Here is a 20,327-nt window from a genome sequence, read left to right on the forward strand (position 1 = left end):
TCAGCACTTAGAAGTTATTGAAGGAACCAGATACTAGGAACGTTTGCTGATACCCAGGACTCATCAAGGAAAGGGGAGGGTTATTGCTGGGGACATTCGGACAGCAGAGAATAGGGAAGTAAAGAGAGGGTGCTTGAAGGTGGCATCAGCAGCAGCAGAGTATATATATTGGGTCAGAGGAGTAGGCTTGGGGGGGGGGCCCTTTTCAGCCCATTCTGTGATATGAGAGCCCCGTCAGACAAGCTGGACCGTGGGCCCTGCCTGGGTCCTGTTCCCACTCTGCCTCCAGGGTCTCATCTGGGGAACGAACAGAAGTACAGTAAAGCATCAGAAAAGTTACATGAGCCCCCAAGAGAAAGGAAGGTGCTGTTTCTATTCTTAGTGCTGAGCCCTTTCCAGCAAGCACAGCAGGTTACTTTTTCCCTGGCATTATATGAAACTACACTCTTTTTTAGGTGTATGGGTTTTGTTTTGTTTTTTTATCCATAATACGTGCTTAGGTTCTGAGAGAGTAAAAGCACTTAATGTATTTCCAGGATTATGTTCCTTTTTAGAGATGAAATCCAGCTACTTTCCTTTTACCTTCAGAAGTTACTAGAATCGCTTCTGCACTTACTCTGGGCTATTATAGATAGATAGTTCAGCCGGGTGGGCATCTGGCGCCTGCCTTTAATCTCTCCGCTCTGTTCTTCTGCGTATTCCATGGGTGTACGTAGGGCCATGAAATCATAGGAAAACAAATGTGCTTACCAAATCCTAGGATGCCAGAATCCTAGGGTAGCCTTTGAAAAAGATCATCTTAAGACAGAAAAAAAAAAAGAAATTTTACTTTGTCCAGCAGGTATTAAACATATGGAACTTATCCTGAGATTTATAAGCCAAAAATTCACGTACACTCAGTGTAGTTAGCCTGCAGGAGGGCCGTGTTGTTCAGAGCTCGTTCCCGAAGGCTCTAGGAGGCCCTCCCTCGAGGGCCCTCCCCTGCGTCCGTCAGCAACGAGAGGGAGAGGTGAGCCTTTCTTCTTCACCGAGTCTTGCCAAGCTCATGCATTTGCATGTTCGAGTGTAAGCTTTCATGTTTGCATGCATGTGTTTTGACAGGTGACCTTGGGAAAGGTGTTGAAAGTGATCGTCGTCATGCGGAGTCTGTTCATTGATCGAACAATAGTAAGGGGATATAGTGAGAATGTCTACACCGAAGACGGCAAGGTAAGCATTCTGGAATCTTTTGTTTCGTTTTCCTTTCTCTTTCTGTGTCCCAGAACAGACGTAGTCGAGTCCCAAATGAATGACATTAAACACCAGCAGTCATAGCTGAAATGGTCCACAAGCATGGTTTCTCAGTATGAAGATGAACGTTTTACAGAAAAACATTTCTCTCTCTCTCCCCTTGCATTTTTCATCAAGCTTCTGCTTTTCCCTTTAAGCCTGATGCCCTTAGTTGAATTTCTAATTTATCACCTTAGACCCCAGTTGCCTCATTAAATGTGTCTTCTGAGGAAATGGATTTCTTTCTTTCTTTCTCCCCCCCCCACTCCCACCCCGGTAGCACAGCACATCAATAGCCCAGGGTTTGGCATTTCCGGCATTTTGCTTTTCCTAGAACGATGAGGAAAATTCGAGCTACTTTGACTTACAACTTGCTCAGGGTCTCTTCCCATGGAACTAACAAAGAGCCCCGAGGAGGCGGCTTGTCCCCCGAGGTTCCCACTGAACACTGCGGCTGTTTGGGCGGTTTGTCTCGTGGAAAATTCACCCATGTGAACCCCTAATTTCTCTTGACTGCACACTGGCCGTATGGCTCTCCGAGGAGCTTCAGAGGGTGCTAATGGGAGCTGACAGCCTTCGTCTGTGTTGGCGTCCGGAGCCTGGCGAGGGCTCCGCCTGAGACCCCCAGCCGGCTGCTCCCGGGCCGCTCTCGGTGCTGAGCCTCCGTCAGACCCTCTCTCCTGCGCTTTCCCTTCTCTTCACGAGCCTGTTCCGATTCTTTTTAAAGATTTTATTTATTTATTTGACAGACAGAGATCACAAGCAGGCAGAGAGGCAGGCAGAGAGAGAGAGAAGCAGGCTCCCTGCCGAGCAGAGAACCCGATGCGGAACTTGATCCCAGGACTCTGGGATCATGACCCGAGCTGAAGGCAGAGGCTTTAACCCACTGAGCCACCCAGGCACCCCGCCCATTCCAATTCTTAAAGTTTGTGGTGGTGCGTGCTAGTACCAGTGCTAGTACCAGTGCCACACTGCAATGAAGGTAGAACACTCTTCAAAAAAAGGTCACCAGTGTCGCTTAGCCCGTAACAGTGCCTGCGCTGAGAGCTGGGACCCGCAAAGCGATGAGGTTTGTGTTTGGAGCAAGTGACCCCGCGTCTCCACAGCCCACACAAGTGTTGTCAACAAGGGAAGCTACTCTCACCTCAGGGACCCGGCCCAGTCCTCCTAGCTCTCCCCATTGGACACAACGTGCTCAGTGCCCTTTTCCTTTCGAGAAAGCACTGGAGTGTCTTCAGCGCACGTGTGTGGAGTAGACGCGTCCCTGGGGCAGGCGCGGTCTGTGCGTGTGATGCGTGAACCCCGGCGGCAGCACTCGAGCTGTTCCCAACTAGGGAGCAGGCGCAGAAGCCACCCGGGTCAGAAGCCCCCGCGACCCTGGTCCCAGCCAGGGTGAGATGTGGTTCTTGTTGCCTTTGTCCCAGGTTCACGACTCCTTAGTCACACCGGGTTTGAGTCAGGGTCTTTGCCCTCCAGGGACTTGGAAGCAAACTGGGGAGAGAGGGCTCGAAACACAGGAAGCCACGAGGAGAGGTGCGGACTCGGGGGACAGAGGAAGCGTTCTCTGAAGTTCGAGTCCAAGGAGTGAGGGTTTACCTACTTGGCCAATCTCTTTCACGCTGTATGTTCCTCCACACCAGAAGTGTCCTCACTAAGCCCTGTAAAGCAAAGCACTCAGCACGCTGCCACCAATCACCACGCTGCCGCCTAGCACCACTCAGTAAATCACAAATACCATTTTTATTGTGCGCTTAGAACAAGGGATTTAGAAAATCATCACGTATGTATGCTTCCCCTCAGGCGCTTCCGACCATCCCCCCACCCCCGCCCCATACCGTGGTTTCCTGTGTCAGCCCCCGGGGACCACTCCCGACCTGTGTCTAGGCAGGACCTCTCCTCCCCAGGCGCACCTCACGTTCAGCCCGCCCAAAACTCTGCTCACTGCTTTCTTCCCGAAACTCGGGTTTCCCCCGCTGTTCCTCATCTGGGGTAGCTGTACCACCACCTCATCACTCAAGCCATCCTTCCTCTCCCCCAAATCTAGTCCATCAGTGGGTTCTGGTTTTCCCCTGCTTAAATCTCCCCCAAATCGGGCTCCTCCTGTCCGTCTCCCCTTCTTCCAGTTTTTATTTCTCAATGGAGCAAGTGCACTGGCCACCTCATGCCTCGTCTCCAGTCTTCCCTCCCACGGTCTGTCCTTTACCGGGCTTCCAGAGCAGTCTTCCCAAAATACACATCCAAGCATATGATTTCTTGCTCGCACCATCCCCTGTTGCCCAAGGCAGGCAGGAAAGTAGAATATTAATAGGTCTTAGACACAAAGCAGTCTGTGGTCAAAATGTCTGTGAAACTTGGGGTTCAAGAATGTTCAGTAGGTTTCTTTACTAAAGAAATTCTTGGAAACTTCAGTTTGCTTAGGGTCCTATGAATCTCCCAAGAGGCGCATATAGTATGGGGTATTTTCCTAACTTATTTTAACCCCAAATTCATTGTTTCTTCCTTTCATCTCAGTATATTGTGACACTGGCGTTTTACGGAACACGCTTCTGAAAACCCTAACTTCTAGAATAAAATCCAGACTCTTCAGCAACACATAGAAATGCCAGGTGATCTGACCCCTGCCTTCCTTACTGACCTCGGCTGCCATCATTCTCTGCGCACGTTTGGTCTCACTGTCCAGCCTTTTGTGCTGTTTGTGGCTCCCACAGCTCTCTCCCTCACTCTCAGTGCCCTCAGTGCCCTCAGGGCACACAGCCTGGGATGCTCTGTGCTCTCGCCTACCTCACACGCCCGCTCTTCCCTCCACCCGGGCTTACTGCTGACCCCTGTCTCATCCTGTCCCCGTTTCCCGGGGTCTCTTACATGAGCCCAGACTCCGGAGCCACCTCGTAAATACATCATGGAATTTTGAACAGTCTTTTTCTAGGACTAGAATCAGTACATCATGTTATTTGTTGACATGTTTCTCTTGCAATTAATAGAAACACCAAGTACTCTGTATGTTGTCCTCGTGGGCGTCATGCTAAGCAAACTTTGCCCACAGTGGTCATTGAGTCCTAGGTTCTGCTTAAATTAGTCTTGTTCTCCAGAGAGGGCAGCTGAGACCTCGAATGCACAGGGACTTACCTGCAGGCACACCCGCCGGGCCTCAGAGCTCCATCTGCTGGGAGCACCTCAAGGCCAAGACCCTGTCCCGTGATGCTGTCCCAGGGAGATGGTGCAGTGCCTGGAGTGCTGGAGAAGCGGGGGGCTGTGTGGGAGGGGACAGTGGAGAAGCCTGCTTGGGATGTGCCAGTGCTTTAGCCGGAGTGGAAGGGTGGAGAACTGAACATCAGAGACGAGAACCAAAAGAAGCAGAAGCAGCCGGGAGTGGAGTTGTAGTGCGGAAAATGAAAGAGAGACACACGCGTGCGCACGCGGTGTGCGTCTTCTTAATGAGAGATTAGCGTGGGTTCTGTGTTCCTCAGAAAGAAAATGAGTATGTGTCTGGGAACCTGAATTCGGCTCTGACTCATATCACAAATGTGATACAGGAGGCCTCTTGCTGCATTTCACAGCTGCACACATTGGCCCAAGTGGTCAGCAGGGACCCTAACACGGGGAATAGCAAGATTGAGAGGGCCAGGGCGCTTGCTGTTGCAAAGGCACACTGACCGCGTTTGGCAGAGGAGCTCTCCGAACGACCACTCTGCCCAGGATCTAATCCTAGCCAGTTTGGTTAGCCCCTTCTTTTTTTCAGAGCACTTTACAAAACCATGCAGACGTTATTAGTGTTCTATTTTGAATACTGATGCTGGTGTATGTGAACTTACGTTTAGTTATACACATGTAAGCCTTAGTATAATTAACATGCTGAAATGTCTAGCCCATCCCAAACAAAATGTAACCTTTGGAAGCAGCCCCTGGAGCATGGGGTGTGGTCCTCGAGTACAGATTGCCGCTTGCAGTTCTGTCCGCCTTTGCTGAGTTGGTGCCTGAGCGCTTCTGGGGGGGTGGGGGGGTTCGCCGCAGTCTGAGCTCAGCCATGCATGCCAGATGCCGTGGGCGTGGCTTGGAAAGCCACACATGCTGGGGTCTGAACTTCTATGACTGCTGGAGTCTGTGTCCCCCAAACCCAAAGCAACCAGCACCTCCTGAAAGGTTTAATTATCCCCCTTGCTACAATAGTGGCCCGGTGCCCCCTCCACCCCTGAGCCCCAGCTTTCCAGAACTGGCAGGATTTTTCCCTATCAGAATGCCAGCGAGGCTGTCACTTTGCACTTTGCAGTCACCCCTGCTGCCGCCCTCATCGTCTGCCTCTTTACCTGGGATGCATATTTTTGAGACCAAGCTCTAGTGGAGTAATTCCTCTAATAAAATATAAAAATGTTTTTTAAAACTTACCAGCCTGCTATTCACTGTAACCAGGGAGGCACAGAGAGCCATGACTCAGCATGTTAAAAGGCAGATTTAAGTTGAAATACCTGGCCATTGTCCTGACTTTATACCCGCCAGACTTAAGTGAAAAAATGTGTGTCTCGGTTGAATTTATCTTATTAGGGGATTTAGGTTATGTTAATGCTATAGCTTCATTAATTACCCCATATCAATAAAAAAGGCAGCTTTTAGCCTCCTAGCGAAAGAGAGGAAAGAAATAGTGGTATCAAAGGGAACCTTCAAAGACAGCCAGATCTGTCTCCAGGGTAATTTCTGATCCCCGCATCCTTCCCACTTCAAAGTTGGATGTGTGTGTGTGTGGGGGTCGAGGGGGTTGGGGAAGCTTGAATCTGATTTCTCTAATAAGTGTTGGCATCAGCCCCGTTTGATATTAGATGCAGGGAACATTTTGATTTGTTATAGCCTTTGAAATTGTTCAGACGACCTTCAGAAAAACGGCCTCTTGTTACTTATGGGGGAAGGGGGGAAAGCTGGGGAAGGGGCCTCCTGTCTAATTCACATGCGGACGGGCCGGACTTGTGCCTTCAGCACTTGCTAGTAACAAATGTGTGTCCTGATCGCAGGGGGAAAGTTGAAGACCAGCAGACCCATAGCACCGGTTCTGGGGTGAGACTTGTTCTCTTCCTGATTCGCCAGGGAGGCCAGGGCACAGTAAGAAGGCGACTGGGTAGAAGTTTATGGTTTTGAAAACTTTTGCGTAATCATGGAGAGATGCCCGACCATTCCTGGTTTACGGCCCTCTGTCCCACTGACACACCACCTGTTGACCTCACAGTGTTCATAAATAAAAGCTTCAGAAGTTGAAGGCCCTTGTGAGGCTGAAGGATTTTATTTGGAATTGTCAATTTTAGATCATTTATGGTACCTTGTACTATTTTTTGGAATGAAGAATTGGTAACTTTCTGAGAAGCTGCCAGAATTTCCACTGGCTGCTAAGTGAATTTCGGTGGCGATGATTGTCACATGAGCGGGCCTCGAAGCACATTTGTCATGTGGAACTTCTGCAAGAGCGCCACCCCACCCCCCCCCCGCAACAGCTGCCCCCGCTTGGGGGTGGGGCTCGCAGTCATCCTGAATTCTAGCTCCGAGGCGGTCTTCCTCCCAGGTTGAGAGCGGGGCCTCTGGAGACAGAGGTGGTTTTGAATTTTCTTCCACTACTCGTGTGATGTTGGACAGGTTACTTTAACTTCTGGGAGCCTCGGTGTCCTCTTGTGGGAGATGGGATAGTTTCATCATCCCCGTCCAGATCTCTGGGAGGATTTCGGAAGCAACGGAGCCCCGTATGCTTGGGCTCCGTGCTCAGAGGGGAGTCTGCTTGTCTCTCTCCCTCTGCCCCACCCCATAAATAAAATCTTAGAAAGAGAGGGAGGGAGGGAGGGGGGATGAAGGAAACACAGGGGTGTACGGGACGCATGCCTGGTCCTCAGTGAGTGATGTCTGCCCTCACGGGGGGTGTGCAGCCGCGCCCATGGCAGCGGTCATTGTCATAGCCGGCGTGCCATCTGATACTAGGCCATTCTGATTTTTCTTTTCGATAAGTCAGTTTGCTCATCACCATTCTTATTAGTCGAGAGGGCTTTTGACGTCTTGATGTTTAACCTGAGAGCAGATTGTGTCTGTGCTAGAGTGGTTGGTCATCTGTGGGGTTTGTTTCCATTTTACCCGAGAATAGAGCACATTCCTACCCCTAAAATACTCATTCCAGTCCCCAGGGTCCCAGAGGCTACTCCTGAGACTGCAGATTCAGCCACCAATTACCATAAGGCTGGCTTTTCCATTTTAAGAGCTTTCTAATTCTTGCCCAGAATACTGAGAGGTGCTTTACTCTCTTTCCCTGACATTACAGTTCAGAATAATTTCCTGTTCACCCAGCTGAAAGTTTACAGCTTCCAGAATGCTCCTTTTTGAATATCACAGCCAGCAAAAAAATTGGTAGCCATGCCCGCCTTTGCAGTCCATAAGCTAATGCTGATAAATATTCACTTGGGTCAGTCCGGGCTCCCTGAAATGAATTTCTGAAATCTTCTTGGCCCTGAGGAGACGCAGGGCACTGACTCCAGAACGCTCACTTAGATGGCTTTCTTTGGCATAAATCTAGCAGAAAATGAAGTCCAAACTGCCTGCTGTGCCGTCGAAGCAATAGGGGGACCCATTGTTCCCGGCTCCCTTTCTTACCGTGTGCACCTGGTGCGTGGGGCGTATTGTCTGACATCCTCCGGTCCCAGACGGCTGCGGCTCTTCCCCAGGGCCCTGAATTATATATTTAAACCGCCTTTCAGAAAGAGCAGCCCACTGCCTTTGAATGAGCGTGGTGTGTTTGAGAAGCCGCAATTAGGCTGGAGAGTGCATCTCTTAATTAAACTTGGGCGCATTTCTCCCTAGATGATTTCGCTATTAAAACATTCTGCAGATACTGAAGAGTTGGGGGTGGGTTTTCTTTTTTGTTTGTTTTAATAATTTCCTCTTTTAAATAAAAGCTATAACTTTTGGGTTGATGTGCCGCTTCTTCTCTCGTTTTGCACAGCCCCATGTTTAGGTCTTGGGCTGCCTACACGGGGTGGGAACGGGCAGGAAGGATAAGCAGCCGAGAAGCTCCGACGAAACAGCCGCCGGCTTCGAATGAAGGGAGCTGTGTTGGTCCCGAATTGAGACACTGATGTTATACTCTCCCTAAAATTTAGAATCTTTGGCATCTCCCAGTCATCTTGGCAGGGATTTGGCAGAACTGAGAGATACAAAAAATCATTCTTATTCATTCTGCACTCTCTGAATAATCTTTAAGTGCTGCATTTCGTAAACCCTGGGCTCCGCTGCGGCACGGAGAGCCCGTCGGAACTGGCCTTCTCCTCCCCGGGATGCTGGCCGGCAGTTTTCTTCAGCAGAATTGACAGTGTGGGGTTCATTCCATTTGTCTTTTTTTGAGGTTTCCTTCAAAGTTATCTGAAGTAACATGTCACTTTTCTCTCTACAAATTGCTAGCCTACCAAATTAAAATTCTAATGCCTAAAGATTTTTTTTTTAATCAGCTGGCTTGCGGGGGGTGGGGGGGGTGCAGTGACTGAAAATTGATACCACCTTTCTGAAGAGCAGCTGAGCCAGGGTTGAAGGAGAGGGGTCAGCTGGGGGCTTCTCTGGAAATCCAGGGAGGAGATGGTAACACCGGAGGGGTTCGGGAGAGGCGGACCCATTCGCGGGACTGTTCGGGCGGAGTTCTTCCGATCCTTTTCCTGGGCGCGAACCAGCTGACACGGAAACCCTCTCAGGATCCTCTCAACCTCTTCTGTGGCCTGAAAGTTCTCAGACACGAAGCAGCGTACGGGCAACTCCTTCTGAACAGGAGGAAGCCAGGGAGGACTGAGTGGGCTCCTGTGCGCAGACCACCTCTCAGTTCTGAGGACCATCTTCAGGAAACCAGATTTTGGTGTTTTCCTCAGAACAAAAACAGAACTGGGAAACACACACCCCCCGCCCCCCGGTGTCAAGTGCAACACTTTGCTTCCTGTCTTAGAGGAATCTTCCCGTGAGATTGCTGCTTGGGTTCCTAGGCGCTCCACAGTCAGTGACTCAACCTACGGGCCATACAGCCGTGTCTCGGGTTTCCACCGTGACCCCTGGCCTGCCCCAAAAGCAGGTTCCAAGACGCCCATTTTGTTCAGCTCAGGAACTCAACATATTATAGTTGACTTTCTAGCCCCCGTGGGACATACTGACTCTTCTAATCTGCACTGTCCTCGAGCTGTCTCCCAGCACGGTATTGGGGCAATTCTGTTTTTGTTCTACTTAATTTATTAGTATAAACTCATGAAACAAAGAGTTTGTTTCAAACTCAATAATAAATAAGTAATACATCAAGTATTGACTTGATTTATCATATGAAACTGTAAAACAAAAATCCTTTTGGTTAAAGTAAGCCGCTGACATGCTCTGTGCAAGATCCAGTGTAGCCCGAGGAGGATGAACCAGGTTGACTTCGAGCCCTAGCCACGACCTCCAGTTTCCTCACTTGGGAAGGAGGGTGCCCTCAATCAAGGGTCCCTGGCCTGACCAGCCATCAGGTTCCACCACTGCTTGGGGAGCAGACAGACAGACAGATGAACAGATTCTCAGGCCCACTCTAAGCCTACTACTTCCGACACTCCAGGGGAGGAACCAAGGGATCTGTATATCAAAAAACAAAAAATTTACCCCGGCAGCTTCTGATGCCAACCAGCTTTGAGCGCCCTCAGGGGAGACCATCCGTAAGAAGCCCCTCCAGATTGCCATGGACGATTGAATGGCTCTGAAACCATTGTTTCGTCCTCTGGAAAGGAAGGTTGCTAGTGGGACCAGCCGCACTGGCTTGTTCTGGGGATTAAATGAGCAAGTGCGGGTAAAGGGCCCAGTGTGGTGACTGGGGTGGAGCAGGTGCTTAGCAGCTGGGAGCTAGTTTTCCTCCACTCAGCACGGACCTACTGATGCCTGCGACATGCTAGGTCTCACACCAGGACAACATGAGCGAAAGAAATAAACTTCCAGGGGTGCCTGGGTTGCTCAGTGGGTTAAGCCTCTGCCTTCAGCTCAGGTCATGATATCAGGGTCCTGGGATCAAGCCCCGCAACGGGCTCTGTGCTCAGCAGGGAGCCTGCTTCCCCCTCTTTCTTTGCCTGCCTCTCTGCCTACTTGTGATCTCTTTCTCTCTCTCTATCAAATAAATAAAATATTTTAAAAAGAAAGAAAGAAAGTTCCAGGTGGTTCTAAGTGCAATGAAAATCTCAAATTTTTGAAACAATGAGAAGACAATACATATGGAAATAATATTTTAGACAAGGTAACTGGAAAACGACTCTCAAGTTTAAGTTGACATTTGAACTAAAGAAAATTAGGAGGAGCCATGTGAGTGTTTGGGGGGGGGAAGAAATCTGTGCAAAGGTCCTGAGACACGGTCGACATGGCCATGCAAGAAAAGTATGGTAGGAGTCCAGGTTAGAGAAGGGAGCCAGGGGCTTTGCTCATGCAGCCTTGGATGCAACAGTTGCCTCTTGCTCACTTCCCTATATCCCTCTGTGGGTTTCCTTAAGTCATTGAGAGGTTGAGAGAGAAGAAATTTAAACAGGACATTTAAGATGCATACACAATGCCACGATCCTATTATTCCATAATTGTGTTTATTAGTTCAAGCTGATGGGTGTAGAGTGGTTACAGTGTCCTCTCTCGAAGCTGACATTTCTAAAATCGATGCTGATGATGTCTTATATCTTTCCCCCCAGCTGGATATATGGTCCAAATCCAACTATCAAGTATTCCAGAAGGTAAGCTCTACTCTTTTCTTCTTATTTAGGAGCAGGAAGGGAAATATGAATGCTTAAAGGTATAAATATTGGTCTTAAGTTAGAGGCTTTTTCAAAAGTGGAAAAAGCCAGACATAAAAGGCTGCTCACGGTATGATTCCACTGACAAAACATTCTGGGAAAGATAAAACCTTAGGGACAGAAATCAGATTGGTGGTGTCCAGGGGCTGGGAGTCAGGGCAGGAGATTGTCACCAAAGAGGCAAGAGGAAATGTGTCGGGATCACTGGAATATTCTGTGTCTGATATTGTGGTGATGATTGTGGTGATGATTACACATTGTATTATGGTGATGATTACACATTGTATTATGTTCCCAAAGTCATGGATCTAATAATGTACCGACTGTAGAGAGAAATCTGTGCTTTCCTTCCTGTATAGGGAAGACCCCCTATTGTGTCTTCCCCTTGTGTTTGTCTCCAGTGAATCCCCATTACTGTGCACATGAAACACTTCACTTCTGCCCCTCCTGGTCACCGAACATGTGGGGTTTGTCCCCACGGAAACAGGACACCAGCTGGGTGTCCTCCAGTTCAGCTTGGCCTGACACGATCACCCCAGAGCTACAGACCCCAGTCACAAGTTCGGTGACCTGTGCTTCCGCCCCACCGGTGATAGATCGGTGATAGATTGGAGGTTCCCGTGCCCACTCCTCAGGCTCTGTCAGTCTGCCAGAGCAGCTCACAGAACCTGGGAAATGCTCACCGAGGTCTCCTGGCTTGTGAGAGCACACGATAAAGGGTATAGATGAATAGCCCGGTGGAGGGACACCCGGAGGAAGCTCTGGGAGGGCCTCGAGCCCAGGAGTCTTGGTCCCCATGGAGCTGGGGTGCCTCAGTCTTCTGGCATTGCGTTGTCTAGTCTGGCAGCTCTAAACCCCCACGGCTGGCATTTTATGGAGGCTCCCTCATGTAGACATAATCGATCATGAACTCGGCTTCCAGCCCCACTCCCTTTCTCTGGAGGAGGCGGAGCGAGACAGAAAATTCTAAGTCTCTTATGACCCAAATCATGGCTTGGCCTTTCTGGTGACCAGTCCCCACCCAGGGGCCCACCCAGAGTCACCTCGATAGAACAGGATATGCCCCAGTGCTCTTATCACTTAGGAAATTATAAGGATTTCAGGCGCTCTATGCCAGGTACCAGGGGCAGAGATCAAACAGTGTATGTATGTATTTTCTGTTACCTCACACCTACAAAGGGTGACTTCTGCTGTATGGAAACCATAGCTTCAACAAAAACAAGAAGCAGAGGCTTTTGAGTTGCTCCAAGCTCAGCCGGTTTTTAGAGTTTGTCAGAGCCCTGTGGTCTACACGGGTGCCTTGTATGGGCTGAGGGGGGTGGGCTGGCCCCATCCTCACCCCCCTCCCACCCCTGCTTGACAGTCTGGTCGCCTCTTTTTCTGATGTCAGGATTCCCCGTGAAATGCTGTTCGGGAGATGTCAGAAGAAATGGGACTAGGGAAAACCCTTTCCCGGCTTCTGATGGTGGACGGGGCCCTTCCCTGGAGCAGCTTGGCACCCGGGGCTTGCAAGGGCTGCCCCCCGCCCCCCCCCGTAGCACCCAGGCCAGCTCCCCTGCAGGGCACCGGCCGCCTCTGTCTGCTGCTCTCCCTCCTTTCTCCTCTTCTGTCCAGTGGCACGCGCGGCGGAGGTGCTTGTGATTCATTCCGGGCCCCAGCCGGCTCCCCGTCATGACTTACTGGGCCCCTTTGCCATGAGCCAGGCGCTCTGCTGGGTGCTAGAATTCGAGGGAAAACCAGACGGGGAGGCAGGAGAAGGAAGGAGGGTAACTGCAGGGCGTTCCCCAGCGGACTCCGTCAGGAACGGCAGGAGGGGCCCCTCACGCTGGGGCAGCCACGGGAGGCCTCGACGGGGCAAGCCCTAAACTGAGATGGGCCGCTCCTGCGAGGGCACCAGTCACTTGAAAGGCCGCGAGAGGAGATCCCCAGGCAGTGGCGGCCGCAGCTCACCAGGCCCGTGTGGAGGAGCGCGTTCTAAGAGCTGTTGGAAGCCCGTGCGGTGGGAGCACACAGTGGGCCGGGAGGGAACGCTGCGGGGACAGAGGCAGAGCCAGGGGTGAGCCTCCGGGTCTGGGGACAGAATTCAGATTTTATTCTCAAGTCCGCTGAAGGGGTTGGTGCGAAGTTTTGAAAGCTGAGCCCAAATCCTTTCCACTCGAGTATTAGTTATGTCCAGGGGATGCTGGGTAACTTAGAGAGAAAGCGTAGAACTTTTTTTATTAATTGAGGGGAAATTCACATAACACAAAATTAACACAATTCCATGACTTTCATAGTGCTGTGGAACATTACCTCATCTAGTTCTAAACCTTTTCATCACCCCAGAAGGAAACCTGGTCCCCACTGAGCAGTGAGCGTAGGACTTTTGTAACAAAGCAGCATAATGGACCAGCTCTCTAATGGTGTTTACTACATCACTTCACATTGTTCCCGGACCTTCTGCACAAAAGGCTGGGCGGGTGCCTGCGGCTCAGAGAAGAGTCTGAGGCCCAACGCCGCACCTTTAGGGAGCCTGCTTAAGCAGTACAATTTCACAGTCTGGTCACAGTTAAATACAACATGCTGTCCTGGGCTGGATCCTGAAAGAGAAATCGAGACTAATGAGAAAATACGCTTAGTCCCTAATAAGGAACCAGTGTTGGTTTCTTAGCTGTGGCTGAACGCACCGGGCCGTGACGGGTGTCACCGTGGGTGAACCTGGGCGAGGGGGGACATTAGAACTGTGCTTACTGTCTTTGCAGCTTTTCTAGTCCACGATTAAGTTTACCTTAAAAAGAATATCATCGGGGCTCCTGGGTGGCTCAGTGGGTTAAGCCTCTGCCCTCGGTCAGGTCATGATCTCAGGGTCCTGGGATCAAGCCCCACATCGGTCTCTCTGCTCAGCAGGGAGCCTGCTTCCTCCTCTCTCTCTGCCTGCCTCTCTGCCTACTTGTGATCTCTCTCTCTCTCTCTCTCTCTGTGTCAAATAAATGAATAAAATCTTAAAAAAAAAAAAAAAGAAAAGAAAAGAAAATCATCATCTTGACTCTTCTAACACTCTTCTACCCAGCTGAGCTAAAGGGAAGGTGTGTGGGGTCATAGGTAGGCTTTTGGGACAGGCGGCTACATTTGAATCTTAGCCTTCTTATCGAGGCGACCAGACCTGAGGCATTTACTTGCTCGGTATGCCAAACATCTCGGCCTTCAATGCTAATAACTTTGTCCATGCTGGCTGCTTTTGTTGTGTTTTTCCCCAGCAGTGGGTGGAAAAGCGTTCTAAAGAGAAAGAACCTGGTCATTATCTGCATCGTGTTTCGCTTTAATTAGAGAACACTAAAGCAGTTTTGGGTTTTTTGCCTGCTTTATCTCCGTGTCCTCTGTGGCCTTGCAATGAGTTACCCCCTTTGGGCCACAGCTTCGGGGAGCCGTGAGCATTACAGACCCTAACTGCTCTTTTCACCGTGGTCCAATTTCCATTCACGTACGAGGGGCTTGCACATGCTCGCCTTTGCATAGATACATTTTTTTTAATGTTCCTTGTAGTATTAAGTATTTTTGAATGCCAGCAGAAAGTTTATTAGGAAGTTGTAAAATGTGTGAAACACAGATTTGGTGAGGCATGGATGTGGAGAGACAGGCTGTATTTTTATTCTACCTCCCCTAAAAATAACCTGCCAAGTGCTCTTTGTGTTTGTTGAAAACTACAAACGCACACCGAAGCAGCGTTTAAAATCTGACGTTAGTCTAGTCGGAGCGACGTGGGCGCCGGCCGTGCCTCCCTCGCAGTCTGTGTGGCGCATCGGACGATCGGTCTGTGGGGATTTTACCTCACCTGGGGCATGGCGTGTTGTCTGTGTGGGCAGAGCCCTTTCTGGAAGCCCTTCGTCACCCCTGCCTTGACTATTTTAACTAAATGGGCTTGACCTGTACTCAACAAACCACAATTTGGGGACGGAAGACAGTGTCCTCTGTTTACAACTGCCTGCCCGTACTGAAGTCCTTGTCCTGTCCCAGGGGCAGGTGAGAGTCGGTGGGTTCGTGAGTCCTCCATCTTCCCTACTAAAACATTGTCTTTTCGCTGTCCAAGTCAGGAACGTATCGGGAAATAGCGTGGTACAGAGTTAAGCTTCAACCTTAACGCTTTCAGCTAATCATCATCACATGGAAGAGGTTTGGGATTTTGTTTAAAGAAAAAGTCACACGCGTACGGGGGACACTGGTGGGGAGGACGGAGGACACTAGGGTGGCCTCCCGAAGAGGCAGGGCAGTCCGTGCTTGTTTTTCTTTTCGTCTCGGGCCGCGTTGGTGGACAGAGGACAGACCGTGCCATGAAAACAAAGCTGGTGCGATGCACCGGACGGTGACTAGCATCGCCGGCCCAAAAATGCCGAAAGAAAAAGATTCGTTGGCAGCATTTCTAAACTCTGCTTTTCAGCCTCAGCTTTTTCTCAGACCCTATTTGCTTCTTGTCCACCCACTTAAACTGCGGGTGTCCCGGTCGGTGTTACTGGTAGCATTTCCCACAGAAACACGGAGAGCTCTGTGGTAAGCTTCCCCCCGCCCGCCGTCGGTCTGCTCACACCCGTGCACGGACACCGGGCAGGGGAGCCCTCGTTGTCTGCATTGTCTGAAATAGGGAAGTGACATGGTCACTCAGACCACACTGACACGGTCAAGGAGGATCCTTGATCATCGGTGAGAAGGGATCTCTCCGGCAGAACAGAGTTCCCGAATGTGCTCGCCAGAGTCAGGAGGTGGCGATCAGTGCCAGAGTCAGGAGCTGGGCCACGGGCACGGGCCCTCCCCGCACGGTTGGAGGAGCGCACTCCCGGCATCGCTCTGGTATAGAACCCCAGGACCTCCTTTCTTTGGCGGTCATTGTGTGGTCGCAGTTTCTACAGACTGCGGGTTTCCCTGCCCACGAGCAGCAGCGGTGGCCGCCGCAGAGAGATGCCTGCTGGGAACGTGGGACCCCCCCCAGGTCTTTCCCCTCAATGTGACAAAGCAAGGGGGTGGGAGGAGGGCTGCCTCACAGAGCCCACCTGCGCTTCCGCTGCCTTCTCATCCCTGGAAGACAATGTCGGGAGCTAAGAGAATGAAAGCACACCTGTCACATTGTCCTCGGCCGTGCGCGCGGGACTCCCTGGGTCCGAGACAAGCTCACGAGGTCCTGTCGCAGATCCCACCACGTGAAACGAAATGTGGCCTGCCTTTTGTCTGCAGCCGGGACTGTCAGCAAGCCCTCTCCCTCTTCCTCATTAGACCCCTTTCCCCGGGCGCAGGGGAGCGGCGGAGGGCCGGGGACAGCTTGCTGTGGGGCCGCGGCTGCCGACAGGCTCCGTCATTTACTGCGGAGCCCCGGAGGCTCTGTGCACTTCGTCCTAGGGCGAAGAGGCTTTTTATAGCCAGCGCGTCCAACAGAGCAGACCCCGAGAGTGGGGCTTAGAAAGAGGGGCTGTCTGAAAGGGCAGAAGCACAAAGAGGCAAGAAGGGTTTCAGGCGTGCTCATATCTTTCTGACATTTAAACTCTGCGGGGGCAGTCTCCGTTTCGATCTTTAACCTCTTCCTTCCCCCAACACTGTGCATTTTCATCCAGGAACTTAGGGAGAGGGAGAGCAAGTCTGCAGCTCCTTACTGCCTTAAGTCTGGCGGGGAGGCTGAGGAAAGAGGGGGTCCGCGTGCGCAGTCGCAGACGGGCCGGCGGAGACGGGAGAGGCAGTACGGGGGGGACCAGCGCGTCCCCCGCACAAGCGTGCTCACCCGTGCACGTCCGGCTCGGAGCCTACAGTCGTCGTTCCAGAGGCTTCGGGGCAGGGAGAGCAGCCCTCTCGCGGCTGGGCCCTCAGAACTTCGCTGTGGACGGGTGGGTCGTCCGGTGGCAGAGAGCACTCCGTCTGCTTCCTCGTGCCTTCCCTCACGGGTTCATTCTCGGAGACAAAGACCGACCTCGGCCTCGCACAGACTTTGTCGGGGGTGGGGGGGCTGACCGAGTGGCCACCTGGGCCTTTTCCATGCAAGAGACGGAGTCATCCGCAGGAGAGTCATTGCTCTGAAGCCGGGGATCCATCGATTACTCCCCACAGGTTGAGTGTCCGCCCAGGTAGTACATGATAGACCCACTTGTCACTAGTGCCAGGCCGCAGGAAAGGGAGCTGTCCCAACCAAGGATGGCTCCCGGAGGATGGGACCAGCTCTCCGGGAGGAGGCCGTGTGGCGGGTGTCACGGGAGCATGCGTGCCTGCCACAGCATTGCATGTCGCTGACGAGACGCAGCAGTGACTTCCAGTCTCCATCTCTGACATCCGAGCTGCGTCCCGCGGGCCCGTGTACGCGCCCTCCACAAGCGCCCTGAATTGCCAGGCAGACCTGGCAGCGCCGACAGCTGTGACCAGAGCTCCAAGGCCCGGCACCACATCTCTGTCCTTGCCCTCGCTCAGCATCCCCCTTCCAGGAGGCTGTCGGCAGGGCCCCCACGCCTACAAGGATTCTGCAGCCTCCAAAAAAAGGGTCTCTTTCAAGTTGTAGAAGGGGCGTCTACTTCTTCCCGATCCCATCACTCTGACAAGTGTTCTTTTCTCTTAAATGCTGATTAACTTTTCTCAAGGAGGAGAATGTAATGTTTTTAGACCAGATATGGTGGCAGTCAGTGCCGCGTTTCCATGATTCCCATGGCCGCCTCACTCGTGTGTCTTGGTGCTCCCAGACAGAGGAAACCGAGGGCACCCCTCAGCAGCGTGAGGGTCGGTGGGCCGACAGCAGGCGGGGGTGATGCGGGAGGGGGCCTGTGGGAGCCCAGTGTCATCGAGCTGTTGACGCATTTCAAGGGGGGAGAGGAGGCAGACGATCCCAGGGACATCCCCAGTGGCGGCCTTTCCTAAGCTGGCAGCTGGGCTGTACTGACCAGGTTGGGAGAGGGAGAACGCTTGCTGGGGACTGTCAGCCCCAGTGGCCGCGGGTGCCGAGGACGGCTGGCGGGGATCACCGCACTCCCCCTACAGCTGGATGCCTTCTATCACCACCGTCTCTCTTCAAGGGCAAATTTGAATATTCACACGCTTCCAAGCCCAGAATAGATTGGATCGCTGATTTTCCCCTTGACAACACCCCACTACCTTCCTCGGCAAGGCTCCCTCCACCACCGCTGATCGTGGTAATGACCGAGACCGCCTTGCTCAGGTCCACACACGTACCCAGTTCCACGGTTCAGGTGGAACAGGAAAGCCCAGGCCCACCTGCTGGATCATGGCTCTCTGCCGTAGGAGTCGGTCTCTCTGGAGCTCATGTCTTCCTGAAGGCTTGCACGAACGAGCCTCCGGATACCCCAGGTCAGAATCCAGCAACAGCCTCAGGGAAGCCTGGCCACTCAACCTTGCCCAGTCCCCGTTCCCACTGCCCAGCAGCCCTGACAGCCTGTTTGCCCCGTCCAGGAGCTCCTGGGCAGAAGGCCGCGGGCGGGGCTCCCTCCGTGCTCTGCACACTGGGTTCTTTCCCCCGCGGTTGCCTTGGCTTTGGTAGGGAAGTCGGTGGGATTGTCTGGATTTTCTTGGGAGCCCAGATGTCTCTGGATGAGTTTCTCTAACTGCGAGGCTGTTCCTGCAGAAAATAACATCACACCAAGTGGGTACAGAACAGTTCAGGTATCTTTGGGGCTTGGACTTTGCTGGCAGCCAGCAACAGAATCTGGCATTTTACCATCTGGAAAGCATTGAACTTTTTTTCATTCCTCTAAATGAAGAGCTTTAATTCCTTAATCCTGGGAAATGTCAAGGACCTTGTGTGTGCAGCTCCTCTCAGCCCCGCACAAGGGCTTCGGCAGAATGAGGCTGGTAGGGACTCTGGAGAATTCCCTCATGGCCACCCTGGGCTTTCCTGTTACCCCAGGCCCTCCTCCCCACCGCACCCCATGACCTCAGCTTTTCCCACTCCCAAACCCCCTTCCGATCTGCTCCCCCAACACCGCTGGCCAAAAATGAAAGCATAGAACCCGCCTTACGCTCGCTTACTCGTGCCACCCAGTGCATGATGGCAGCGTGGAGCCACGTTTTTGAGCACTGTCCTCCCCGTGGACGCCCTGAGCCAGGCCCACGGAGGCCGCACGAGCCCAGCACGGCTCATCCTCACAGAGAGCACAGCCCAGGTGAGGCGGGGCTCCTGGTCCCAGTCAGGCCAGTGCAGGGCTGGGCCGCCCACGGGTGCTGGGGCACAGGCACAGGGACAGAAGGAGTTCAGGGGAGGAGCACCCCCGAGCTTGAGCACAGAGCAGTAGGGAAAGCAGGTTTGGGAAGAGGAGTCCTTGGGGCGGCCGGCGGGGTAGGAGCGTGTCACGGGCTTGGGGGAGACAAAGCTGGGACCTGGTCATCCAGGCCCTCACACGCCTTTCCATGGTGTTTCCACGTTCCCTGCAGATGTGGGGGCTGTTGTTGCTCGGCCTCCGGTCTGCCACCGGTCTGCCCTCAGCTCGGGGGATCTCCTTCAGGGTGTCTGTGCGTCTTGGCTGCAGCTGTAAAGAGATTAGAGTGAAACCCTCAAGCCAAACAAAAGACACCTTTACGGAGGCCCTGGCACGTGCCCCAGGCTGTGTTCGGTACTTTACAGACAAGGTCTCACCCTTCTCACACAGAGCTTGATCTTGAAACTGTGGCCACTTTTCCAGCAAAATGAAGCAGCAGGGCCCCTGTCCACCTGTTCCCACCCGGACAGCCCGGCCTCTGCTCTCACCCCTGCCGTGCCGCCAGGCTCTGGGGGACAGTTAGAAGCCCTGCAAAGCCTGTGCCGATGGCCCCTTCATTGGGCAGAGAGGGAAGTATTGATCTTGTCTAAGTAATCCCTAGTCCCTCCGGACTGCGATGGTTCCTCCTCGGGCCTCCAGGCCTGGCGAACCCGCGGCATACAAATCAGGGCGCAGATTGGAGACTAGGGCCGCATGATAAAAACGAAATTGCCTGCCTCTGCTCTACTGCACTTTTAGCTCACTTCTAGAAGCGTTTCCCTCCTCCCTTCCTCATCACCCCGACCTCCTGCCCCCCAGCACTGTCAGGGCTGACTTCATAGCATTCCCATTTTGAAGTCATGATGGCTTCTCTTTTCACGGAGTGGGTACTTCGGGGACTGGTTTTACATATTCTTCATAAAGCCAGTGCTCCTCCTTGGAGCCGTGTTGCTGGCAGGGATCACAGTCTCTTGAAACGTTTAACACACGAGGTTCACATCTTGGACTGCTGGACCCACACAGAAAGTTCTCATTCCATGATGTTCCAGTGGCCTTCTCCTTAAGGGGGGGGGTCTGTCGTTGG

The 20,327-nt window shown here is 52.4% G+C and overlaps 1 protein-coding gene across 1 annotated transcript in view; it reads left to right on the forward strand.

Annotated features, from left to right (window-relative positions):
* Positions 1-20,327, forward strand: part of MED27 (mediator complex subunit 27) — a 193,353-nt gene that overhangs the window by 162,718 nt on the left and 10,308 nt on the right. Inside the window, exons 5-6 of the mRNA XM_059141031.1 lie at positions 1,102-1,209; positions 10,953-10,994. Coding sequence (XP_058997014.1) covers positions 1,102-1,209; positions 10,953-10,994 — 150 coding nt within the window. The remainder of the gene's footprint in view (positions 1-1,101; positions 1,210-10,952; positions 10,995-20,327) is intronic.

The sequence above is a fragment of the Mustela lutreola genome, chromosome 12 (genome assembly GCF_030435805.1).
Source record: "Mustela lutreola isolate mMusLut2 chromosome 12, mMusLut2.pri, whole genome shotgun sequence".
Taxonomy (NCBI): Eukaryota; Metazoa; Chordata; class Mammalia; order Carnivora; family Mustelidae; genus Mustela; species Mustela lutreola.